General features: G+C 38.4%; 1 protein-coding gene across 1 annotated transcript in view; it reads left to right on the top strand.

The window, feature by feature from the left end:
• The window catches only part of LOC115380181 (inactive dipeptidyl peptidase 10-like), a 57,813-nt gene that overhangs the window by 9,985 nt on the left and 28,451 nt on the right, over positions 1–19,377 (top strand). Inside the window, exons 5-6 of the mRNA XM_030081269.1 lie at positions 3,241–3,335; positions 4,528–4,602. Coding sequence (XP_029937129.1) covers positions 3,241–3,335; positions 4,528–4,602 — 170 coding nt within the window. The remainder of the gene's footprint in view (positions 1–3,240; positions 3,336–4,527; positions 4,603–19,377) is intronic.

Below are 19,377 nucleotides of genomic sequence, written 5' to 3'. Positions count from 1 at the left end.
GTGTGGACGGCTACAGAGGCACCTGAGTTGATGAAGGCACCAGAGTGGCATTTGTTTGAACACCTGCTTCACCGCCATATACAGCAAACCTCAGCCTGTTCCCTGTGCGCCAGTGCCATTTACGTCAGCACCACGACAGCTGCTCCAAACTAAAACGCTCCATCAGCTGCTGTGACACTGTGGCCTGAGCATCATATCCCTGGTTTGCGGGTGCCACAGTGGGGTGCACACTGACAACCGTGAGAAAGAGGAGCATCTTACAACTTCAGGGCGACAATAAGAGAGAAAAAAAATCATGAAAACATATGGAGAGTGACAAACTATAAAGCACTTTGTCTATATTCTCAACAGTTTGAATCAATAGTTTGAGTAGTTTGGGATAAATGTCAGTGGTTTTGTGTTGCCAGATTATTGGGTTTTGATTTTCAGCAGCATTGTGTATGCTTGAAATACTATTGAAACATTTTAACATAAAAGGACTATTTTGACCAAACTATGCAGCCACATTGAACAGATAGAAAATGCTGTGCAGCAAGTGCCTATTTAAAGGAACAGTTCTCCTATTTTAACGTGAATCCTAGTCAAAGAAATAGTTGAAAATATAAATCTTTCTTACTCTATACTCATACTCATTAACGCTGTCGATCAGTAGAGTTCATTGTCAGACACCTACAGTTCAGTGAAAATAATGGGGGACAAATCCACAATTCTTTTTCATAAAAAAAATCCACAGTATGCCCAAAGTCTACCTCAGTATATTATTTCAAACCAGTAAAATGTTTTTTTTTATTATTATTATTTTATTGCTAAATCAATTTCTGCCAAGGCGCATTTTTTCTTTTTCTCTTTTTTCCTCCTTGCTCTCTCAGTATCCATGTGTTGGAATTCTTTGTCCATATTATATCCCAGATAAGACATTTAAGCTTCGCCATCTATTTTAAATTCCTCACATTTCACAGCACATCAAAGACTATAGGTCCAGCAAACAAAACGCATTCAGCAACTAATGGGAGAATTGTACATTTGTCCCCCATCGCTTTCACTGAATGTGGAAAGCATGATAGGTAAACGTGAAAGCTGGATATAGTGATGAACAGCTTTACCGGTGCGTTAAAAAAAAAAAAAACAAAAAAAAAACAAAACAAACAAACAAACAAAAAAACACATTAGACACATTATAAGGTCTGTTTGGCTCTTAAAGGGGCAATATGTCAGGTTTTTACTGGTACATAATGACCATAATATACTGTATCTGTGGGGTGTTGACAGGGCGGTTGATCAGTGCCAGTGACTCAACAGCTCGGGCAGATGTTGAATTTTCTGGCTTTCAAAACTAATATTGTGGCCACGCAAAGGCTCTCTGCTCAGCAGTGTCAAAGCCCTCACCACTTGGTGCACAAACGCATATTAAAATATATTCAACAGAAAGGACTAGAGATCTCTAACTTATCAGGAGGACAGTAGTGTCAGCAGTGGATTAATACAGAATTTCCTTTAGTTCTATAGGGTTTACAGAACAATGGGAGGTGTTTTGATAGACCATATTCACACGGTGGCCATTTTCCTCTGATGGTATGCTCAAGGTGGGAAGATCAAACGCCGTAATTAAGTTGTACTGCTGTGTTCCAGGTTGCATCTTTGATAAATGTAGGGAATTTGACAAAATGTTGTTTTACTGCTTCCCGATTGATCAGCAACTGAGAAAACAATGGATAGTTAAAATCTGCGGGGAGATTGGGTCATATTTCAGGGTGAAACAACATATTTGATAACCCATTAGCTACTGTTAGACACGAGCTAACATTAGTGTTCAGCCACTTCCTAGCTAATATTACCGTTTGATTTTGTTACATGATATGAAGTGGTGAAATGACAACATTTTGTTAGATTCCCTGTGTTTATAATGACACAACCTGGCACACAGCAATACAACATGATGAGGGAATTTAAACCCTAATCATCAGAGGAACATGGCCGTCGTGTGAATATGGTCTGTAGGTGGGACACTTTCAATCAAATTGGACACCGCACATCACCTTCATCCTCAGAGCCTCTTTTGATGGAAAAGCTGTCATTTCAAGACGACAATAACCCAATTTTGCCGGTTAGTGTTTCTGCAAATGCTTTTTTAGAAGGATAAATTTGATTAATGTCAGGCGTACAAAATATGATAAAAAGGATTTTGTTTTACTGCAGGTGGGGAAATCTAAAAGACAAGGGCCCCTTTTGAGGATTTGCTTGCATACCCTGGTTAATCACAAGTAATCCATGTGTCTTTTCATGTTTATTTTCCTGTCATTATTATACTCCAAAGTATTAGGAGTGCTTGCTGTTTTAGCCCTCTTGCCTGAGATTGATGCTTCAGTGCTTATTCATTGACATGTACATGAGATGGGGACCTTGAAATGATTTAGACCTGTCAAAAGTGTTAATGAAATTCAGGCCTCCCCGGATCCTAAAGTTGGTTTGGGATTAGATTAGAGTTATTGCAGCCACTCCTGTCAAAGTTTCCGCTGCTGAAGGTTGAAGAGTAATCTCATTGAGCCGAGTTGTCATAGATCCTCCTAAATGAGTCTTTGTTGTTGTTTTTTTCCCTCTTTCATTCTCTCTTGTCAAACACTCTGTCTGCTCTCAGGGCACAGGGGGCTGTCTCTTCATCTAATTGTTAACTCGCCTATTGTCTACTGCAAGTTATGGTGTGTGCACCTGTGTGTATGCCTCATTATTTTAGAGGTACCTTATTTTGAAAAATATTTAACCACTCCCAAGGGTGTCACACTGACTGTGACATCCTTTGTCAGCAAATTAAACTTTTCCAGCAACCCTTTTTACCTTGTGTAAGGCCAAACAGAGAAGTTCTTGGGAGGAAGTGGGGGAAAAAAACCCTATTATAAAACTTACTTTGCACGTAGCCTTGACATACTTGACAAACTAGAAGTCAGAAGAAGTGCAAGTCACCAACGAGGCTGAACAATTCTCAAACTTTCTGCTCCACCCAAAGACATCATTCCTAACACTTATATTTTATGTGAAATTGATTTCTTGACCTTGCAAACATACCCTTAAGATTTGGAATCAAACCTCTGCCTCTATTAGTGTCTTACTTACTGCTAAAAAATAATCATGTGATGGCCAATTTGTCCACGAAATGTCTTGGAAATGACCTCCTTTGCAGACATAATAACTCAAACCCTTCAAATCTGTGCTTTCTTTTGTTTGTCATCCCCCTCTCTGTCCTAGAGGAGGAGATGATTTTTCGGAGCTGGGATGGAGATGTTTTGAAAGCCAGCGTACACAGCAACGAGACACAGCTCCTGCTGAAAAACACCACATTTGTGAGTAACATTTTTTTTTTTTATTATTTTATTTTTTATTTCAAATGAAGTCAGAAATTCTGCCAATGGGTTGAGGCAATTTCACTTATTTAAAGTGTCTGTATCTTGGGCAAGGCCAAATATGGCAGTAGCATCAAGAAAATGATACAAGATTACAGAAAATTCCTGAAACAAGATAATTTGTAGTGAGATGCGGTGGAACAGCCTCACCCTGTTTTTTTTTTGTTTGTTTTTTTTTAACTTGTCTTAAGTAAAAAAAAGATTTTAACATTCAACAGTGAATCCAGAGACTTGTTGAGATGATTTTTTTTTCATTGTATTGCATTACTGCAACTTACTTTGCCCATAGCTCTCTGCACCCTGATGCTGCCTCATGTCTCGCTGTAACTTTTCACATTGGATCACACAGATACTGAAAAAACACTGTGGTTATGTCAAGAAAGGCAGATTGTTTTACAGTTGTGTCTCGGAAACAGTGCTATTGGGCAGTGGCGGTTCTGCCTATGTTGCCGCCCTAGGCGAAATTACTGGCTTGCGCCCTTCCATGTTACTACTCCTACCGCGGTGCCAATTGGCTGCGGCACCAGGCGGGCCGGCCGCTCACCTGTCAGATCCGGCAGACCTGACCGGGTGGGCGCAGTACCGGCTGGTGCCGCGGCCGGCCCGCCTGGTGCCGACCGGTGGCTTTTTTATTCAAACAAGATTTTGTCCATATAGAAAGTATTTTTCCAAAAAAGGGTCTTGAAAAAGAGGGGTCGTCTTAACCTTTTATAGGGCACTCATTGAAATACTTTGAAATTCAAAAAAACAACCCTAGACTGTTATTAGAGAACATGACAGGACTTTATTACTTCAATAAAATTTAGGGGATGGGCCTGATGTGTAAAATTTATGAAATTACCAAAAATAGTCACTTGCCCTATAAAGGGTTGAAATCAGGGTCGTCTTTTATGCGGGTCAATATGGTAGTCTAGAAAACTGGCGACTTTTTTTTTTTTTTTTTTTTTAGGACGCACTTTTTCTTTTCTTTTTCTTTTTCTTTTCTTTTTTTTTTTTTTTTTTGGAGGGCGCTTGTGCGCCCCCAAGTAGATTGCGCCCTGGCCCGTTGCCCACATTGCCCATAGCAAAAACCGTCCCTGCTATTGGGGAGAAAAAACTGAAAAAGATAACCCCCATCTCTGTCTTCCCACAGGCAACTTTTAAGGCCTCTAAGTTTGCTGTTTCTCCAGACCTGAACTTTGTTCTTCTGGGATATGATGTCAAGCAGGTGAGAACCTCTTAATATGCCAGATACATGTTGTTTGACGTTTTTGTTTGGCTTGAGGCTGATAATGCTGGAGGTTGAATGTTCATGAACTAAAGTGGAGAAAGGCCTGCTTGAAATTTCCAAAGGGAAATGCTTCACTTTCTGTGATGAAACTAGGGCTGCCTGAGTCAAACTGTCAATCGTTGAGTCCAGCTTTTAAATGCAACAAATCAGATTTTGAAGTGTTTTGTGAGGAGCTGACGATTTACAAGTGAAAATACATGATTTGCTTATGCAACCTACACAACATTAAAGAGGTATACTGTTAGTTCTGGGGAAATGATGCTTGGCTTTTTGTGCTTTGGAGTTTGAGGTCACATTACGGCTTTCTCATTAAAGCTATAGTCTCCCTCAGAGACTGGATCTGATTGACTTAAAGACATCATAATGTGAATTCTCAAAGCGTACTTGCATATTGATGCTTTGGTGCCCTGGTAAACATCTGCTTGCGTCAGACATTTCTAGACATCAAACAAGTCATTTCGTTTCTGCAGCTCATTTTTAGAGATGTGGTTCAGTTCACCCAATAAAATCCTGCTATTTTGTTGTATTTTTACAAACAAAAAAAGACTGTCCAACAAGTGACATTAAAGAATAGCAAGCATCTTTTTAGTCTGTATGAAACGATGCCTTGCTGTGGTTTTGCAGGCTGTTTTGATGTGTTTGTAGTTTGATGTCTGTGAATTTTTGTGAGGATAGGTCATCTTGTGGGTATTGGTGTCTCTGTGGACGTATCATTATAAAAACAAACTGAGGCAAGTCTTTCAGATTTGCTGGTACTACATTTAGTGCATTATTATGTTATACAATTGTCAACACAAACCAAATCTGCCCCACTTTAATTGGACCAAAACTAGAACCAAGAGAAAGCAAACTCAGCTCTCATTGTGCAGTTTATCAAACATTGTCCTCAGCAAGTGGGGAAGTGAAAAAATGTAAACATTTTAAAAAAATGGTGAACTATCCCTTTATATGTCTGGGAAACTGGGTTTAAATAAGGGTCTAAACTTGCAGCGTGATTAATGAATGTCTGATTAATGAATGGATGTGTCGCTCATTCATTAATAGTGATAATATAACTTTTAATTAATACCTAACTTACACTAGTGTCAGTAAAGCATCGATAGCACATTAACACATGGCACAAGTTATTCATTGATCACAGTAATATATTGTAGCTCCTGCAGCCACAGCTTTACATCTGTAAACAAATCTGGAAGCGAGACAGAGAGGATTGACTACACTGAGCTGCCAAACTCTCCAAAGTACAAACAGAGCACGTCTTGTACGAGTTTGCACTGGTCGGATCTCAATTTTTAACTTTCCAGCTCAGTTTCAGTGTCCCAGACCTTGAACGTGATAGTTCAGATAGTGGTATTTGCTGTTTCATGCGAGTGCAATACATCCACCAAGTTTGATCCATTAAATCTTTGCCTGTTGCAAGAACAAGGGCTTCGCCAAAAGGGTAAAGCTCTAAAATGACCGGAAAACAACATGACTCATGATTGATGATGATGAGGAAGGGCTCTATTTTAGCGATCTAAGTGCACAGTCTGAAGAGGATGGTGCAAGTGCATTTAAAGGGTCTCCAATTCCACTTTTGCTATTCTAACGGTGGACAAAAGGATCATTGCACCAGGCACATGGTTTAAAATGGTTGTACTTAGTGTTTTAATTAATAATGGGTGTGTTTTAGGCATTACATACCATAAACCAATCAGAGTGCTTTCTCCATTCCCTTTAAAAGCCAGGCGTACTTGCACCTTGGCTGATTGCTATTATAATAGTGCATTTGCCCAGTAAGATGGAGCACTTCTCTGCTTGTGTACTTTCACTTTGTGCATGAAGTAGATCTGCTGCCTCATTTTCAGCAACAGCAGTATTCCATCAATGTTCCCTGAGGTGAAGCAAGCATCCATGTGTGTGTAACAAGGAATCCCAATGTGCATAAAGGCATCCTGGGTGCATAACAAGCAGACTGTACACTCGTTGGCCTGCACCTACGTAGGCGGACATTTCTCTCTTGACAATGTATCCTTAAAATAACAGTGAAAACTGCACCACTGACTTCAGACCTGCTTTTTGTTCCAACTGCCCCAAGATATCAGTGTGCCAACAATGCACCTGACCACACCTCTTTTAAAGACCAGCCATGGGTGCACAGATGGGCACAAGTGCATTTGCTACTTACACAACATGGATGAGAAAATGACAGCCGCGCCAGTTGGAAACTAGATACTTGCCTTGGGCCATGTGCAGTGCAAGTGTATCATAGGGCCCGATGTCAACTGAGTCTGAAGGGCCTCACTTCAACTTCAACTTTAGTCTCTTCAACTTTCTTACTTTAGATTCACTGTATACCTTTCTTTAGAATACTGATCCCCAGTAACCATTATGGAAGACTAAATTTGACTTCACTGAGGTGAGAAACACCCAAAATCCAGACTCTGCTAAAACCTCTAGGTCAGTGTTTGTGTTTGGTTAGTCATCGTAAGCTGAATGTGATCGCCCAATTACAACCTATTTCCAAATACTAGACGGTAAGCTAAATTGACAACCATTTCAGCCTCTGAAACAGCAGAGTGACACTGGAAAAAGGTGCTTTTCTTTCAGAATTCAAAGAAGGTACGGCTGAACACACTACACTTTTTTAATTCAGTTTAATGAAAAGGTATTTCCAGCTAATTCTTCCTCGCTTTGGCTTCATTTCACCAGTAAACAGCTTCTCCAAGCAAAACGCACACATCTCAGAGTGCCTGGTGTTTACAGTGGGCAAATGAAACACACCAAGTTGCGTGCTCAAAAGCAAGCCTAAAGAGTTCTGAGTATGTTTCTCTTACGCCTAATTGCTCTAAGTTCATTCAGAGGGCCAAAATTGACTGTGAGAAAATGTATCTAAAAGAGCGACTTTTTGTACATAATATGGGCTCTCTACATTTTTTGACCACAGAGTCAAAACAACAGCACATTAACAACTGAATTTTGGCCTACAGAATATGTTGGAAAAGTGCTTCCCAAATAGTGGTTTAAGGGGTCCTCAGTCAAGTGAGAAATAGCTAATTTTTCCTATTCATTCAATAGACCCTTGCACAATAACAGAGTGTGTAAGAATGACTATCCTGATCAGATGTTTCACTCTCCCCACTGTCATTTCCCTCAACAGTGTAGTAAGACAACAAAAAAATCTTCTCCGATAAAAGCCTTTTGTGAAAAACCTTTATCAGACTGGGGACTATGGATCAGCCTGGGAGTCCCTCACAAGAAAAGTTTGTAAACCTCTTGTCTGTTTTGTATGGAGCAAGTGTTTAAATCTGAAACTGTTGTTGTAAACTTGCTCATTATGAATACTAAGTCCCCTTATGACAAAGACATAATAGTTTGGCAAAGACAAAAGAACCTTTCTTGCTTTAGCGGTTTCTAAATACGGCAGAGGTATGTATGAAAGAATAAACCACCATATTTCCCTGTGGTTTAGCATGCATTTTAAAGTCAGCCCTTTAGAAGCTGCTCAGCCATAGTGTGCTGGTAGTTTAGACTATCTGTCAACACTGAGTTCATAAAATAAGGGAGGGCGGGGGGAATTAACTATGCATTACAGCTATGACAGTGGCTGGTCTGCAGAGGGGACTGCATTTATGTTTGCCCACTGATTCTAAGGAAGAAACTGTGGATCTCTGGCTAAAAGGTTTGTTTCGTTTGCAGAGCCACAGTAACCTCACTTTTGTATCACATCTGGTTGTGTTCACTGATTTTTAAATTGTTGCTAATAGCTTTGTGGAGTAAGGCCATTGTTACTGAATTGCAAGCTGTTTGACCTGTGTGTGTCCGGTCCATCCGGTCCAACCGTCTGTCACAGTTTACATTTCAACACTATTCAGATGAGACCAAAGTGTTAGTGGTCCACTAAACATACATTAGCAGCACAGGGGTCAATCTGCCTGAACTCCCTTGGCACACAAGGATAATTTGATCAAAGAGCTTTTTCCTCAAATGTTGGTATTGCATACTAAAAACTGCTGGGTTAAAAAATAACCCAACTTTAACCCAACCCCTGGGTCAAAAAGGGTCCAAGAAATATTACCCAACTTGAAAAACCCACAAATTGGGTCAAAATAAAATCCTTATAACCCAAGAAATGGTTATGGCTCTGGAAAAATAACCCAGAAATGTAACCCAACACAAGTAACCCAGGAATTGGGTTAAAGAAATAACCCAAGTGTTTTTAGAGTGTGCTTTGATGGCTGTAACTGAGCCTGTCGTCCAGCAAAAATTGATCCTATACGACGTTTGTACAGCAGCTTATTATGACCTACAGTTTCATTTTAATGATAAGCAACCTCTGACTGGCCTGTAAATAATGATACTCTGGTATTGTATTATGGAAGTGACTAAGTCTGCATAAGGAGGCTGATGGGATGACAGATGGGTTAATCAACATGCATTTCACTCCGCCGAGCTGATTTCAAAACTAAGTGAATGCAGTTAACTCGTTCATATTACTGAACACTAGCTGATCTATCATAACCTTAATCCTGATCTTTTCCTAACCATAACCCAGGGATTTTAGTGGCTGGGTCCTTTGCTCAGAAAACAGTCCTTTGGGTCCAGTGGTGGTTCTGCCCATGTTGCCGCCTTAGGTGAAATTACTGCCTTGCGCCCTTCCGTGTTACTATGGCACGTGTCCATGGCATGGACATAATAGAAAACTGCTTTGCAGCACTGATGATTTTTTTTTTTTTTTTTTTTGCGCTCGTGCCGCCCCCCACGTGACATTATAAAATGCCGCCTCGGGCGGCTGCCCGCTTCTCCCATGCCTAAAACCGCTACTGTTTGGGTCGCATGCGCTGCTAATTCAGGAAACACACCTGTTGGTTGTATTAGAGTTGCTCCTGTGTGTGTTGAATTGGAACAAAGACCTATGTGACTGTAACAGTTGGAGGACCTGTTGCTGTAATTTGCAAAAAGTAATAATGATTTCCCTGAAAAGAATTATTTAATCAAGATAGATTTTATACAAGCAGCATCATTTGAACTCATCATTTTAAACCTAAAAGAAGGAATTCTACATAATATTACATTCTTTATCAATTTCTATATCATTTTCACTTTCACTATTCACTCAATTATCTGAAAATATCCCTCCTTTATCCTTTTTCTTCCTTACTAAAAGCCCTGAATAGTATTACACTTATGAGAACCTGCACTTTCCATATTGCAGTGCTCTTGTCTTAGTGCACATATTAAACTTTTGTTTGATTCATAAATAGCGTGACTCTAAGAGACCTCTTCAACAGCCTTGAAGTGGGAATTATTGCAGCCTTAAGTGACCTGTCTGTATGAATGAGAGGAAAATCAGATCCAAAGAACAGGTTACAAAAGCAGTGTGTTGTGCCTTGCCTCCACATCTGTTATACAAACTGCCTTCATTTGTCTAGCAGAGTCATTTTGACTTAAAATGAATGAATGAACTATTATTCTATCATTCTATTTACTTCTCTCCAAGCAATGTATTACACTCTGAAGAGACCATATGATATCGCATTCAATGCAACAACGCTTTTCCTTTGCATGTTTTCAAAGAAATTGTAAATACTACATAAAGAAAAGTCTTTGGTTGTATGCACATTTGTTGCGTGTATACTACAGCATGCAACTGGGTAGCAATTACAATGTTTCCCATTTGTTTATATTTATACAGGTTTCTTAAGTTGGTCAGCAGAGATCAGGACTTATAATTTTTTTTGTCTGTAACCTTTAATTATCTATAGAAGTATTGTGAGAATGCATTCTCATTTGCAACACTGCCCCGTACATGTACATGCAGAAATGCACCTTTACACCTTGAAGCTGCTCGGTACAGCAGTTTCTATTGTTTTCTGTGAACCAGCTGCCAATCCCTTGCTTAAAGGTGTAGTATGTAGAATACTATTTGTCTGATGGTTTGATAGGGGTGTTGATTGGTGCCAATAATTCAGTGGTTACTCTGAGATTTCTACTTTTAGAAACTGACTTTCCCATCATGTACTCTGCATTGGAATAAAGACCAGTGACAGGCGACTATAAGCCTTGCCAGGGATCTGTCAGTGTTGCAGTTGCTTGGTCACAATGGAGGTCAATAAAAGTCATGAATTACGTACAGCCCCTTTAAGGGCATCTCACTGGTAGCCTTGGGGATCAGCACCCTGAGCTGCCCAGCAGTCCCAGCGCACTAAAATGGCAATATCACAAAACAAACAAGGGGCTTTCTGTTGAGGCCTAGCCACTCCAGTTTTGTCCCACCATTTAACATGGTGTTTACAGAGTGCTGGGGATGGGAGCGGGGGATTGTTTGTGTGTGTTGAGGGAGTATGCTCAGACATGATAATCAAAATGATCTGCTCTAGGCTGAGGCTCAACCATTGATCCAGAGTGGTTCAGATTTGCACTATTTCAGCTTTTCCTACTCTTGTCAAAGCAATTTATATTTCCGCTGAACACAGACCCTCAAAGTGGAATGATTCTCTGTGTTTCTCAGGCAGAGATCGCTCAAGCAACCACAATGGATCATATTAGATGGGCTATAACGATAGTCTTTGTTGGGCCCGGTTCTAAAATTAAAAATTAGAAAGCATTAATACTATAAGAGGCTTGCATCCACTTTTGAAATATTTTATGCCTCACTTGCATTCTGATGGCAATCAAAGCATTCTGAAAGGAAAGACATTTTCTGCCCTCAAAAAGCATTATGGCCACAACCCTATCTATAATGAGAGTGTGATAATTACTATGGCCTTAGTTATTAAATTCAAGGTAATTTCAACTGTGCCTCTAATGGGTCATAAATGTCAAAAGGGTGGACCTTTCTATTTAACTGTGAGAGCTACACTATTAGTAAGCACTTGCATTTGAAATAAACAATAGTTCAGCTTAACAAAAAAATCTACATTTGTTCATTTGTAACATTTTAAAAGGTTACAGATTATGTTATATCGATTTTGAGACACTATATTTCCCTTTTTCTCCAGTAAATCTCAAATAATGAAATCAAGCCCTAATGGGCACAGTTTGGATAAGTCAGTTATAAGTCAGTAAAATTTAATAAATATGCTGAGTATTTATTATATTATTGTAGCTTATGTCTCATATTTTCAGCAAGGCTCACATAATAAAATGTTTTGACAGTCGAAAAGTCAATCAAAACTCACTAAACACTTCTTCATTACTGTGCTAGTTGCAAGAACGTCTGCATTCCACAACCTGTTCCTTAATGTATTTTAAAACCTCTATCAAATAAAAATACTAATAATATGATTAACGCAGCACTGACCTAGCCTACAGCTGGAGTGTTAGTTGATGTTTGTGCAGTGATTGGGCACATTGATTTTGGGCTCCATCATCTTTTGCCAATCGATACAAAGTTGCTGTGAGCTTTTGGGTCTGTCAGCTGCTCTTGGCAGTTTGAGAATAACTTTCTGCCAGCCTCAAATTCAGGTCTGTCTGTTGGCGGCACAGCAACCTCCCTGAACTGATTTAAAGGGAGTAGGTAATAAGTGTGACTGTTCTGTCGAGTGCACATGGGAGACATTTCACATCTGTTGCAACTTTTTAGACATAATTTGCTCCAATTAAAATGAGCTCATTTTGCCGCCTGTGTAAATAACTATATCTCCAAGTACTTAAAATCATCTAGTGACATAATTTTGCTGTATTTGCAGATACAGTATTTGCATAGATAGCCATGAGAAGTATACGATTGCAGACATATATCTCTAACTCTATTGGCTTCAAAACTATCTATCTATCTATCTATCTATCTATCTATCTATCTATCTTTGCAGCTGCTAATAAAGCTGTATTTACACACAAGATGCTGCATTTTGGGCCTATTGGCTAGACTGGACCAAAGCATAACCCATAACCGTCATTTGGTCCATCCATCCAGTAAAACAACTTACTTCAACACAACATATCTCAAAATCTGTTGGGCGGATGGAATTTGGGGTGATGCTCCCCAGAGGATGAACCCTGTCAATTTAAGTGACCTCATGATCTTTCCTGTAGTACAACCTTCAGGCCACAATTTGATACTTCAAAATCCATTGAGAAGAAGATGAATTTTGGTGAGCACATTCATGAGCACATTCACGTGAAATGTGAACTTGTATACAAGATATCATGAAATCTAAACTGGTATGATGTTTTGTGAGTGCATTCATAGAGATTTTGCTGGTGCCATATGTGATACTTAATAAGAAAATCAGCTATGATACTTGATGATTTCTTTAACTGAGGAAGAAAAAAATACCCTGGAAAAAGTAAAATAATTTTCCAAGATGCAGGAATCAATCCTGTTTTTCAGTGTATTAATATGCACAGGAACTGCAATATGTACATAACAGTACAGTTCCTGTCAACATACCTAAAGGCAGCGAACACACGCCTCATAGGATCTCAAATGTTCATCTGTGCAAATTAAGTCTCAAACTCAAATATTGTGTATCAATAATGTCTTACAAGAGGACTTATCGCAATATATTGTATTACTGATTTATTGTCCCACCCCTAGACCGTATAACCCTAAATGTAATGCCACCTTTTGGCCAAAATGCCAAATTGATATCTTACAATCCACATGGCATATTTCCATGAATTTTATTGAGCACAGCTATGATACAAAAAGCATGCAACATGCCAATTTTTGTGTTACCATGACTGTCGACTCTGTCGACACTAGGCTGCAATGTCAGAATGATATTTTAAGGTCTATTGGGATGATTACCTGGAACAACTTTGTCAATTATTTGTCCAGACTAGGCTGTAGAGCTTCATGTTTCAGTTAGCTGGTGTGGGTCTGCTGTCCAGTACACACTCATGGATCAAGCACACTCTCCAACAGTTGACCCCAAAAAGTGAATTAAATGCATCCTTTCAACACAATAACACTCCAACTGCAGTTAAGCACATTTTTAAATAGCTGCGATTGAACAATTATCACAACATTTCAGTCGGCTGCCATTTATTCTGCTGTCATGTTGGAGGTGTGGAAGCATGGGATTTTATTGCTTCAGCTCACAAGTGCTCTTCATGTGTTTTCCTCGTTGAAACATCCATATTCAAAATCATTTGTATCTATGAATTTTAAAAAATCATAAATTAAATCCTTTTTTTTTCTTTTTTCTTTTTTTTTTTTTTTTTACTTTTGTTTGATACAACATTTGATTCATTTGATTGTGTCAGTGTGAATATATTTGTTCATTTTGATATTCAGTTAGTCAGTTAGTTAGTCAGCTCATATTGAATGGAGACCTTAGTCAGAAATGCAAATACATAAGAGGTTCTGATTCATATCGCTCCCTGCAAAGAGTAAGCCCCTCCAAATAATGATCTTTGTTCATCAATATTACATCTAAAGAAAAAATTGTCCATGAAAAAACAGCCCTTAGTACCTTAACAGCTTAGCTGTAACCCTAAATTTTGCCCTCTAACATGTTTCTATCATGAGAAAAAAATATATATATGTATATATATGTGTGTGTGTGTGTGTGTATATATATATATATATATATATATATATATATATATATATATATATATATATATATATATATATATATAAATAAATGCATTTTTTTTTTCAATGAATTTCTTGTTTACACTAATATTGTTCATGTAAAGCAGCCATTTTGAGTTGGTCTCGTTGATTTTTTTGAAAATAAAACACCCAAGCACCCAGTGGAGCTGATGCTAATGATATGCAAAACATGTGAGGTACAAAATCTAGCTGGCCCATGGTTTGAATCTCAGATTTTAGGGAAGTGCACAAAAACCTTCCCTTTCAGAAGTGGAATGTGAAAACACGGACAGACCAGTCAAGACAGATCAAAACACATGGACAGATCAATGCAAAGTCCCATGGGGAAACATGAAGACACAGAGGCAGCATGGCAAGAGGCAGGGTGAGCAGCAGCAGAGTGAGCAGATGAGCCTGACAGCTTAAATTGACTGCTCAGTTGGTGAAGGCATTACACACGCACCTCTGACATGTAGTACCAGCTGATCCATAGCACAGCGTTACTGACACTGTCTACCTGAACCACCTTTACCCAGTAGGCTGTGCTTCATTTAATAGCTTGGACTGCTGACATATGTAGATTCACTCCTAAGCTTTTACTGCTTGTGTTGACCCATTTCCTAAAATATGTGTCTCCAGATATGAGATATCAGAGCATGCAAATACTTCCCACTTATTCCACTTGTATTTACCACCTCAAGGTTTAATGCAGCATCAGAGTGTCCAAGCATGAGGTAAAAAAAAAAAAAAATGTATCTAATACTGCAATATAAGCAAGTTTCAAACAATAGATAATCATAAGTGAGATCCCCATTCATTGAAATGCAAAACAGGCTGGAGAGATAATCTTGCCAATAGAGAGCAAGAGTTTAGTGATTGTGTGCAGAGCGCACGGCCCATCAAAAATGTTTTTAAACATCTGAAAAACCTACTAAAGGTGAATCATTTTATCTGGAAATATACTTTGAGATGTGTATAAAAAGAGGTACTCTTCAGCTGGTGGTGTGCTATGGCTAAAAACACTGAAACTAAAATTGACAGATTGTATTTGTACAGTAAGGTAATTAAAAAGTGCAATCCATCATCATCCATCACGCTCTGTAATTTGAGTCCACTGCATTAATGCATCAGTGTCAAATTATGTTAGCAGCAGGTGAATTCCTGTCTTTCTCTCTTTGATTCTAAAGTGGTGTGAGGGAAATTGTATGATTATATAACCAAGACTGCCATACAATCATATATATTTGCTTGCTTGTAGTATTTAATCATGTATGACCTATACCATGTTTAACCTGACTATACATTACTAAGACAGGTGCTATAAAGTGCTGTGTAGCAAGGCCAGGGCTGTGTCTTGGAGAGCCTCCTCCACATGGAGCCCACAGGAGGCTGGTGCTGGCTGTTTGCAAACGACAGAGGAATGTGTGAGGAACCCACTGAGAATAGCAGCTGTGGACAAAATAACTAGAGAAGTGGCCTTTGTGGGTTGAAAGAGTAACAGAGCAGGAAGATTTCAGACAAGGAGGAGAAAAACAACTGCTGTATAAAGAGAGGCTCTATTCGCTGTTCGGTGCACTTGCAGGGTTGACTCCTTGTGCGTTTGCCATGCTCTGAGTATTATTAAAGTGTGGCAATACTGTAAGATCCTTTTGTCTCTTCCTTCATTGCATCAAATTAGATATTGCCACAACAATTGGTTTGGTGATTATATTTTTACAGTGTTAAATCCCTCATTGCCGCAGTGCAGCTCCAGTTCAGTACATTGTGTGAGAGGAGTGCTATCCTCAAATCATACATCAAGCCTCTCAGAGTAACTCTTGCTCTCCTTTATGTGTATCTCATCACAGTTGATATACACAATCCGGCCATGCAGCAGAGATAAGGGACTGTGGCCTCTCAGGTGTGGATCTAAAGATAGAAGCAGGCTGCGCACACAATCCTGAAAAACTCATTATCATTGCAGCATAGAGGGGAGCATTTGTTAGCTGCCTTCTGTGAAGGACAGAGGCAATTTCAAAGATCACAAGGTCCTTCTGCTGTTGTGTTTGCAAAGAGGTAAATATAGACTCAAAATACCAGCAATTATATAATTTTTTTAACATCTAAAAAGTGGATTTCATCCTCAAGCTAGCCTCATGCTGGCATCATTATTCAAAATTTCAGTAAGAACAAGGACAAGGGTAAAAATATTCAGGCAACTGCCTTGAATCATCTCAGTGATGGCGGGGTGCTAATTATAGACTACATCTTTTGCATATACATGACTCATCAGTCACTGACCCACCTTGCTCTGTGTTCTCCACAGTGCAGGAATGAAAGTTCTGGTTAAATTCCCCCTGCATAACATTTGGTTCTGCATGCCCCTTCAAAGTTAAAAAAAAGGGGAAAAAATAACTATAATTGCAGTCAATGTCGTTCGTCTTAGTGAGTAGACACATTTAACATAACTTTGACTAAAAATGCTACACTCTTGTTAAACACTCTTCTCTTCATACTTGCCAACTATTCAACTTGTCGATTAAAGTTTTAATTTTAGTTTTAACATGTTATTATCTGGCTTCACTAAGGTTACATCATCTAAATCTCTTGGTGGCTGTTTTAAAGCTTATAGCTTAATTATGATAATGTTATTAATATACAAATATTAAAATTAGATCATGATGTACAACTGATGTACCAGCATTAGTATTCTTCACAACATTTTACTAATGATGTGTTACTGATATTTAAATCAGAAGTAGACTAACTTATTCTTGTTATTTATATTAATAAGTTGTGAAATTCTATATTTATCTATTTTGCTACTCTTTATTACCAACTAATACAACAAAACAGTGATTCAGACAGCTTTCACCAGCTATGATATTTGTTGTTCTACACAACTGTAAGTGGGTTCCTCTTTCCTGGAAAATGTCCTCTGCTGCACAAGCACCGATGCATTTTAAATTTCCAACAGCATTTTGTTTGGAATAAATAGCAGAGTGTCATCCTTCAAAGATGCAAAGCACTCTGAGATGAGTAGGGCGGATGAGGAGCAATGCAGATGTGACTCTTTTCTTCTGGACTGGGAGGTTTTTCTGTAGATGATTAGTCTACATGGAGTGTTTTTATTAAATCAGGCTAGTGCATACATATCATCAGTGTTCCCAAGATCAAGAGGAGCAAGAATCTTGCAGATGCTTTAATTGATCATTACTTTATACTTCTTTTCTTTTTTTTTTTTTTTACAGTAAACTTTCATTATTCATTATTAACCTAAAAAAAGAACTATAAAGATTCAGCCCACACTGTATTTACTTTACGTTATGTTAAGCTGAAGCTGCACTTGGCATCATGCTCATTGTCACAGAAGTCACAACAGTTCAATTAGCTACTAGTGATACTCACCTGAATGTGTTTTTGAGTTACAGTGAAATCTCTCTACATGTCAAAGTACATGTCAAAACAGCTAAATTGATGACAGAAATACTAAGACATTGAAAAGCAGTCATTTTCAATTTTATGCCATTTAAATGAGCACTTTAAATAGCCGAATAAACAAATGTTTGAGGTTATAACTTTTGAGGTGATATAAAATTGTTGGTAATAAAATTTCACTTTGTTCATTACATTTATATCACTCCTCTTATGCTCAGATATTCCATAGAAACATCCTCGATGGGAGGTCATTAATTCTTCATTTTAAAGGAATTATGGTTTATTAATCAGCATCATAATGACTAAGATGACTAAGCAGAAAAGTTAACTTTGCTATTCCAGGCAGTAAGTGCATCCTTTTTCAAAGCACAACTTGTCCAGGGTAAACTAAAAAATGGTAATGTCTGCTAGATTTCTTTTGACAGCCTGTTATCTATCACCGCAATATTCAATCAGGAGATTTTAGTCTCTAACCTGAGAAAAGAGCACAGTAATTTGTTATATAAAGAACTTCACCTTTGTAGCCAAGACTAAGAAACCACTTGACATTTTGATGAAAAGGTAAGACACAAGAATAACTTTACAATGCATAAGTATTTAATCTGGCCTAACGGACAAAAGGTTAAAAAAAAATACAAGAGCTGGTTTGACAGATGTATTTTGCTTTTGTGCCTGGTATTCAATAATGAAGGTCCACTGTTATGTCTGTCAAATTCAAGCTTAAGTGGACCCTGTCATCCTCCATGATGGTGCCAATGCTGTCACACCGCAAAGCTATAAAAATATGCAACCTACTGAAGTCATTGCTAAACTTGTCGCTATTCTGTCACTGTGTTTGTGATCCTATTTTTGTTTTATTGAGTATATTTGTATTTGTATTGTTATAAATAAAAAAATCAATGTGGTGCATGGTCTTTTTGGAGGATACAGGATGGTCTTAAAGTGGTTACTAATTAAGGTGGATGTTCTCTGTATCCCTGCACGTACCCTCCACCTCACTGCTCCCACTCTCAAGTGCCTCTGTCTATAATTAAAGTCTCTGAGCTAATGCTGTTACCATCAACGGCTGCACTTCCATGCACAGAAAATTGCGTTCTTAACCCAGTTACTCCGGTAACCTGGTTTTGGTCGATGCATGTAAATGTCATAACGCTGTTAGCATAATCCATTTAGGCTCATACGTAGATTATGACAAATCTGGTTAAGAAGCCTGGCTTTTTCTGATATTAAATGGGTTACTGAGACATGTAAACATCTCATGCCTCTTTCCCATACTTTTCATTTTTGCTGTTTCAATTTCAGCAAAAGACACGACAGCAAGCAGGCTCCACTATTACTCCACTATGATATATATTGTTATCATAGGGATAATCATTTATTTCATCACTGTCAGAAGTGACCTCAGTTAAATAGGGCAGGATATCTTGCGAATCTGTTCACTCTCTTTTTGCAGACAGACAGATTTCTGTTATTTGGTTTATTCATAAAATTTGAGACCCCAGTCTGGGTTTGAAAAGTGCATATTAACAGTATTACCTGAATCAGACCTTAACAAACATCGGTTGAAAGGAATGATTGTTGAATTTTTATCAAACGATAACGAATCTGAATAAAATTTAATATTGAATCAATGTCTATAATTGCATGCAGTCGCTTATGGCCCATTGACTGTTTTCTAGTATAGTTTTTATTTGGGTTGAGCTGTTTCCATGCATCTTCACATGGAAACAGCTGAGACTGAAATTCATGAGTCTCCCTGTTGCCATGAA

This window comes from Myripristis murdjan, chromosome 21 (assembly GCF_902150065.1).
Source record: "Myripristis murdjan chromosome 21, fMyrMur1.1, whole genome shotgun sequence".
Taxonomy (NCBI): domain Eukaryota; kingdom Metazoa; phylum Chordata; class Actinopteri; order Holocentriformes; family Holocentridae; genus Myripristis; species Myripristis murdjan.
Note: the sequence above shows the minus strand (reverse complement) of the source record. Positions and strands in the feature narration are given on the sequence as shown.